The sequence below is a fragment of the Salmo salar genome, chromosome 13 (genome assembly GCF_965601325.2).
Source record: "Salmo salar chromosome 13, fSalSal1, whole genome shotgun sequence".
Classification (NCBI taxonomy): Eukaryota; Metazoa; Chordata; class Actinopteri; order Salmoniformes; family Salmonidae; genus Salmo; species Salmo salar.
In genome coordinates this window covers 97,929,829-97,937,500 of record NC_138303.1, presented here as the reverse complement: position 1 = coordinate 97,937,500, position 7,672 = coordinate 97,929,829, and the positions used below count along the sequence as shown (strand labels likewise).

Sequence of the window (7,672 nt, the reverse complement as noted above, 5' to 3'; positions counted from 1 at the left end):
ACATGCACAACATTTTCCATATTGCCTATGTCTATTCAAGAGACTTTAAAGAGCCTTGCCAAATAATGTGATTTCTTTCCCTCCACCCCTCAGGTTGAGAAGTCTCTGCAGCGTATACAGAGTCATCAGAGTAACGCTATGTACACCTCGCAGCAGAGCGTGGAGAATAAGGTGTGTGTTTTCATATGTGTGTGTGTGCTCTGCATCTTTACTTCAGTGAAATGTCTTAAGGTATTTGGTGTTCCTCATTACTTGGTTATTCTGTGTAATCTTAATGAATAAGTGTTTTATATGAACCCAGGTTGGTGGGGTCCCGGGATGGCAGGGCCTGCTGTCAGCTGTGGGGTTCCGGTTAGACTGTTCCGGTACCGGCAGTGGTCTCCCCGCTGCTGTCTTCTTCCCTACGGCTGACCCTGGAGACCGGCTGCAACTCTGCAGCACCACCCTGCAGTCACTACTAGGTAACCTATCAATTTAGGAGTGAATCAATCAATTAACCAATCAGACTGTCAGCACAGCACCATACTCTAGATCCAACATGGTAATCAGTCAGTCAATCAAGCCTCTCTGTCGTCCAGGTCTGCCTCATGCAGCCTTCCAGGCTCTCTGTAAACTGGTCACTGCTGCTGAGACTGGAGACCAGCTCATAAACAAGGTAGGCCTCAATGCACACTGATTCATTTGCATGCTGTATGCTTTATTTGAATATATATGTGATGAGCCTGGCAATATTTGCATGGGGTCAATATCATCATAACCTGAGTCATTTTTAAGGCTGATAAACAGTGGTGGTTCTTGCATGGTGTTCATTAACAAGGCCTGTTGCTTTCTAATGTTCTGTTCCTAACAGTTTAAGTCCTCTCTCGCTCTCTCCCTCTTACCCACCACTTGAAGGCTGTTAAATATATGGTGGGAATGGTAAGTTGTATGTTGTAGCTTTCTAGCATGAGAAACTCATACTGAGACAAAAAAGGGGGGCAGGGCAGAAATTATAGTGCGATAATATGCTGCGATAACTTACCTCTCCCGTCTCCAGCTTCACCAGGTATTGTTTCAGCAGCAGTCATGTGACAAGGAGCTGGAGTTCTCATTGGCTCCCATCCAGGTGTCCATTAGTGTCCAGCTGTGGAGACTTCCTGGTTGTCATGAGTTCCTGGCTGCGCTGGGTGAGTCAGTTATCACTGTACTGAGAGTTGGATATATAATAGCAGAGGCTTTTCCCTTCTCATTTTTAGACAGCCAGTGTGGGTGACCGACTAGGTTTTGAACCCAGTTCTCCTTTATGTCACAAGACTGTGTTAGCCCATTGAGCTAAAGCCTAGATGTTCGGTGTGTGTTATTATTTTCCCTTCCCTGTTTCCCTCCAGGCTTTGACCTGTGTGAGGCAGGACAGGAGGAGGTGCTATTGAAGACTGGTAAACAGGCTAGCAGACGGACCATGCACTTTGCTCTGCAGTCTCTACTAGCACTGTTTGGTAAGAGTCTCCAAGCCCTCTCTCTTAACTCTACATTGTTATGTATGTTAGTTACGTAGTCTGGCATCTAGACTTCAAGTGAAACATTCCTATACTTACATTGTGTTTCACCATTTCATCTTACCTCTGTCTCACCCTCCCATCTTGTCCTCTCTCCCTGCAGACTCTACGGAGCTGCCCAAACGCCTCAGCCTGGACAGCTCTTCCTCTCTTGAGTCTCTCTCCTCCTCCCAGTGTGCCTCCCACTCCCTCCCTCTCTCCCTCCCCCTCAACCTTCCCCAGCCTCCCTTCTCCCCCCCACTTGGCGGCGCAGACGGTCTCTCCTGTGACGCCATCTCCCTCTACAGCCTCAGCTCACTCACCTCCTCTCTCAGCTTCCTGTCCCGCCCCGAACCCGCAGGAAGTGATGTCATCAGCCAGCGCTCACGGCAGCAGGAGTTGGAGCAGCACCGCGGAGGAGCAGGGTTATTCGCCTCGCACCGACACCCAGGAGGCATGTCGAGAAACAGATTGACAAATCACAGAGGAGGAGGAGGGACAGAGGGGGAGGAACAGGAGGAGTATGAAGGCTTCTCCATCATCAGCAGTGAACCTCTGGGGGGAGGAGGGGGGAGGGAGTGTGACACCTTACCCCTCCCTAGGGGATGCAGACACCTTAGAGGAGCGGGGAGGGGAGGCGTGGTGGGGAGAGGGTACCCCGTCTCAGTCTCCTCCAAGGGGAGTGTCAGCACTCCCACCTCACCACTCAAAGTCCCCCTGCCGCCCCTGGCCATACCCCCCAGCCCTAACACACACGCTAAGTCCCAGGGGTAAGTTGTTGCTTTTTAACTGTTTGCTTCAACTGTTTGCCTCTTGACCTACTTGTCACATCAAATGAACCATCTCTCCCCCCTCTCCTCACCAGCTCTCAGAGCATGTCTAAAGGTCAGGTGGTCAGCACAGAGGCAGTGCTCTCTGAGTCTGACCAGTCCAGTACAGAGACAGACAGCACCGTCAAGTCCCAGGAAGACAAGCCTCCCCCCACCCCTCTGGACCCTCAGGAGCTGGCCAGCAGGATCCTGTCAGAGACCCAAAGCCACATGCAGGCTGTGGAGAGCCTCCAGAGGGGGAGGACAGGAAGGGCAGGCAACGGAGGAGGGGAGGAGGGGTTAAGGGGACCAGAACGTAGACCCTCCTGCACCTCAGCCCGCCTGACCCCCACCGCAGGGGGTTTGGGCTTCCGTTCGTCTGAGACCAGCGCTTTTAGCAGACCCAGTAGTAGAGCCAGCCTACAGGCCCGGGCTTCACCTCTCTCACCACTCCCTTCCCCCCTCTCACCACTCTCCACGCCCCTTCTCTCCACCAGGTCCAAACCACCCTCTCGTTCCTCATCCTTACAGAAGATCAGCTCCGGCTACAACAGCCCGACCCACTCTCCCTCCCTCTCTTTCTCTCACCCCAACCCCTCTCCCTCCAGAACCCCAGACCCCCACATCCAGGCGCAGCAAAGACATAAATACCCTAGCTCCCCTTATACCCCCCACATCTCACACTCTCCCAATAGCATCTCCATCTCCCTCAGCTCAGGCCACCCTTCCCCAGTCGGAAGCTTCCCATCCTTGGCTGCATCCCCAGTCCTCTCCCTGGCCCCTTCCCCTGCCCTCTCTTTCTCCTCCACAGGTTCCACTTCTGCCCGCTCCAGCCCGGCCGAAACTCCAGACCTGGGCCGGTTGAAACGGGCAGGCCTTGTGGACGAGAGGGTACAGGCCATCCACAACCTGAAGACCTTCTGGTCCAACGCCACCCAGAGGCAGGAGGTTCCTGGCCCAGGCAGGGTGCTCCGAGGTGGTGGGAAGAAGATGAGCACGGTCCAAAAAGATGTCCTGGGGCTCCTTCACCTCTCTCCAAGACATGGATCCACCAACCAGAACCAGGACACTGAGGGGCCCCAGAGCCCTACCAACCCACCTGACGGACACAGAAAGCTGGGTTCAAAACCGCCAGTGGTGCTCCCTCATACTGCTACTGACTCCTTTTTGGGAGGTAGTCCCGGAGCACCCCCACACCCCGTCAGACTGCCCTCGGGGAAAGGCTTCAAGTTCCCCTCGCCTGGGAAGTTCTTCCCCTCCTCTAAATGCTGAGAGGGGTTAGAGACTCTTAATGGTTAGAGATCTGCTCCTGACTCTGAGGCTCTTCTAGTGGATTATACTAGCTGGGCTGTGTGCTATGAAAGGGACTGAACATTACACTAACAAGAAGGCCAAATGGGGACCACCAAAACTGAAGTTCCGATTTGCATTAGTTAAATAGGAAGTGGGAATGGGACACTTTGCAGTGATTGACTGCCCCCTAGTGGAGAGGAAAGGAAGGACAGAGCAGGGACAGGTCATAAAGGAGAAGAGTGCAGTCGCCCTGAAGGACAGAGGGCGACAGACTGGACTCTGTATAACTCTGGGTTGAAATCTGCCTGAGATTCCTCACTGACATGTAGTCCCCTTGCCTCCTCCTACACTGTAAAGACACTTTGATACAGGCAGACTGTTAGAATGACTGAAAATACCAATGTGGTGTTTCTATTTTTTACCTAAAACGCTCGCTGTTTGCGAAAGTCAATAAAATGCTAAGTGGAATTGTTTTAATTATGATTTATTTGAATATAATTATTGTGAATTGTTATTACCAAGTATTGTAACTGTTATTATTATGTTTTGTAAATTAAATCCTGTGCTTTGTAATCAGTATTACGTGTGTTTATATATTAAAAAGCAAACGGTGCACAAAAATAAATAAAATCATTTAATATTTTTATTGAAGTTTTGAAAAGGCACATGAGACTATTTCTATGTAAATTAAGTGTCAGTCTGAAAGCATGAAATATATTGCTATTCAATGTGGACCCTAGTTAAAGATGCACCATGCAGAAATCATTCCCCTATTTTCTGGTTGCTAAAATTCTAATAGTCCAGCTAATTTCAGTTTAGTGTAGAGATGTATAGTGTAGAGAATCATTGTACCGTCTAAACTGCTGTGAGATATCTTTTCCGTAACCAAAAATATTGTTTTTTTTAGCTGTTTGAAAATGGTATACAAAACTGAAAGTAAAAGATGGAAAAACAAAATGTAAAACCGGGGAGCATAGAAATAGCGCACATAGAACATATACAGCTTCTTAGACTTGCTTTCGATGAATGACAGATCTATAACTTCCATTTCTATGTGGATTTGGTCGGGTCGCCAGAAAAGTTACATATTGCAGCTTTAAACATGCATCTCAGTTCTTTCCCAGTAAAATAATTGAAATAAAGAAGGTTTACTCTCTTGTCAGCGTGTAATGGTTAATGAAGAGGGATGTTACTGACTGCAGGGACTTTTATCTTCTTGATCAGGACTGAACCTTCAAACATGACATTTTTTCTCGTGTGATCAACTTTATAGACTATATAATAAGACTTTGAACAAGCTTGCCATATCAGTAAGAGATGGAATGGGATGTAGCTGTGATGATACTTGTTGGAGGTGAGGACTTAGCTGATGAAATCCTGGTTCTTTAGAGCAAAATCCACCTACAGATTTTCGTTATGGAAATGTAATAATTGCATTATCAATATTGAGATAGTAATTAGGTTTAGAAAAGTACCCTCTATCTGTACTGTCATTTGAAAAGTATATTATTCAGTAAAACTTGAAATTGTTATGGTTCGAACCAGAGCCATATATCACACACATATTACAATCGAACATGTTATTGATCACGAAGAATACCAAAACGTATTCATGGTCCCATCCATATCCATTCCACATCCCACCTCACCTCACTGGTGCACAGTTTGCAAGGTGTGCAAGTTCAGACCAATCGCCGACTTTCGTGGGCGGTAAACAATTTGTTGATCATTTCGGATGACGTCTCCAGCCTTGCGCAGCCGCAGCCCGGTAGGAGAAGATGGTGCTTATCAAGGAATAGTGAGTTGAACTATTTGAAATCTAATTTCGTCGTATATTAATATGCAATTTATTGAGTCGATGTGGCAATACTTTAAAAGAACATTTTTTTGTTGTCTCATGTCAGTGTATTTCTGGAAGATGAGAGGAAATTGTGAGCGTTCTGGTCCTGGTGGATCAGGATGTGGATTCATGATACCGGTGTTTAGGCCTAGACAGCAGCGATAGCTAGCTAGGTTTCTAGCATGCTAGCTTTGAATGAATCTTAATGGAGGGAGCCTGTTAGCTAGCTAGTTAACTATTTGTCTTTACACCTATACATTGAGAATAGATGTTAACTAGCTAGTTAGCCAACATGGTGCCATAAGTTTAGGTAGGTCTCGTGAGTGACATTATCAAGGTTCCACCTCCGTTTAGACAAGAATAGATATTGTCAGTGAAATGTTTATGCGCAATGGAAAAGACCATGCAATTCAAATGGCAGGTAATGCGGGACACAAACTACCACGCTAACTAACGGTAGTTAGCTACTGTATCCATGTAAATCGTTCACAAGCTAGCAAGCACGTAAGGTAATTGATCAGGTCGGGTGGCTAACATACACCATGCATGACACTTAAGCTAATTACTACTAGCTAGCCCGTTATTTTTAGACCGTGTTGTGTTCAGCCTGTCTTTCCTGGCGAAACATGCAACTCTTTATTTATTTATTTATTTATTTTTTATTTCACCTTTATTTAACCAGGTAGGCAAGATGAGAACAAGTTCTCATTTACAACTGCGACCTGGACAAGATAAAGCAAAGCAGTTCGACACATACAACAACACAGAGTTACACATGGAGTAAAACAAACTTACAGTCAATAATACAGTAGAAGAATAAGTCTATGTACAATGTGAGCAAATGAGGTGAGATGGGAGGTAAAGGCAATAAAAAGGCCACGGTGGCGAGGTAAATACAATATAGCAAGTAAAACACTGGAATAGTAGATTTGCAGTAGGTGAATGTGCAAAGTAGAAATACTGGTGTGCAAAGGAGCAAAATAGATAAATACAGTAGGGGATGAGGTAATTGTTTGGGCTATTTATAGATGGGCTATGTACAGGTGCTCTTTGAGCTGCTCTGACAGCTGGTGCTTAAAGCTAGTGAGGGAGATAAGTGTTTCCAGTTTCAGAGATTTTTGTAGTTCGTTCCAGTCATTGGCAGCAGAGAACTGGAAGGAGAGGCAGCCAAAGGAGGAATTGGCTTTGGGGGTGACCAGAGAGATATACCTGCTGGAGCGCGTGCTGCTATGGTGACCAGTGAGCTGAGATAAGGCGGAACTTTACCTAGCAAGGTCTTGTAGATGACCTGGAACCAGTGGGTTTGGCGACGAGTATGAAGCGAGGACCAGCCAACGAGAGCGTACAGGTCGCAGTGGTGGGTAGTATATGGGGCTTTGGTGACAAAACGGATGGCACTGTGATAGACTGCATCCAATTTGTTGAGTAGAGTGTTGGAGGCTATTTTGTAAATGACATCGCCGAACTTGCAGAGGCTTAGCCCCGTCTGATTTCCCGGGTTTCCCTGCCTGGTTTGTCTTAATTTAACAGCTCAGGCTCGTTACTTCAGCTGCAGTGGTTTTCATGGCAACCAAATATAGCTAGCTTCCAACCTTAAGTACAATGCCAATAAATCCCCCCTCCACCCTGTATTGCTCAATGCTGTTTCAAAAATGTTAATATGTGCATCTTTAGCTGCCCAAGACATTCCTGACCTATTGGTCAAGAGTGCAATGACTGTTCAAGTGTGTCATCCAGATTTGATTTAGGGTTGTCTATAATTAAATTACTTCATACCCCTACAGACCCAGGCTCAAGTTGTGTGTGTACTGTAGTTTTGCTCCGGGTGGCACAGGACACATCACCTATCAGTTGTCAAGACAACTAAAGCGGTGCCTATTTCCTCTGAGGTTTATGGGTGGGGACAGAACAGTCAGCTGGTTTATCTGATACTCCCTCAGGTGACATAGGAGTGACACCACTGGGAACATGACTAAAAGATCAATACATCTATTTGCATTTTCCAAAGGTCTTCCATGCAGCCGGCTCTGTGCTTTCCCATATCATGTTTTATGACGATGTCTGTGGGAATTCAGTTACCATAGCTAGGGCTTGTAATTGCACTAATATCTAGAACCAGTATGTTGTATTGCAGTGGGCACAGTAGTTTGTGTTTCATCAATTGACCTGGTGTGTAAAGCACAGCACACTATCCAAGTAAATTTAACATGTCTCTT

General features: G+C 46.6%; 2 protein-coding genes across 4 annotated transcripts in view; both read left to right on the top strand.

The window, feature by feature from the left end:
* The window catches only part of LOC106568279 (tetratricopeptide repeat protein 28), a 31,391-nt gene extending 27,202 nt beyond the window's left edge, over positions 1 to 4,189 (top strand). The window contains exons 27-34 of one of the 3 annotated variants that reach the window (XM_082960483.1): positions 94 to 171; positions 302 to 461; positions 579 to 655; positions 895 to 918; positions 1,037 to 1,166; positions 1,368 to 1,475; positions 1,639 to 2,284; positions 2,380 to 4,189. In XM_082960483.1, coding sequence (XP_082816609.1) covers positions 94 to 171; positions 302 to 461; positions 579 to 655; positions 895 to 918; positions 1,037 to 1,166; positions 1,368 to 1,475; positions 1,639 to 2,284; positions 2,380 to 3,595 — 2,439 coding nt within the window. In that variant the 3' untranslated portion in view covers positions 3,596 to 4,189. Of the gene's footprint in view, positions 1 to 93; positions 172 to 301; positions 462 to 578; positions 656 to 850; positions 919 to 1,036; positions 1,167 to 1,367; positions 1,476 to 1,638; positions 2,285 to 2,379 lie in introns of those variants that run through there. The other 2 variants (XM_082960484.1, XM_082960485.1) reach the window with 2 other exon arrangements.
* A 1,148-nt stretch (positions 4,190 to 5,337) lies between these two features.
* LOC106568278 (phosphatidylinositol transfer protein beta isoform) overlaps positions 5,338 to 7,672 on the top strand; it is a 36,517-nt gene continuing 34,182 nt past the window's right edge. Inside the window, exon 1 of the mRNA XM_045692463.2 lies at positions 5,338 to 5,414. Within this exon, the coding sequence (XP_045548419.1) occupies positions 5,395 to 5,414 (20 nt within the window). The 5' untranslated portion in view covers positions 5,338 to 5,394. The remainder of the gene's footprint in view (positions 5,415 to 7,672) is intronic.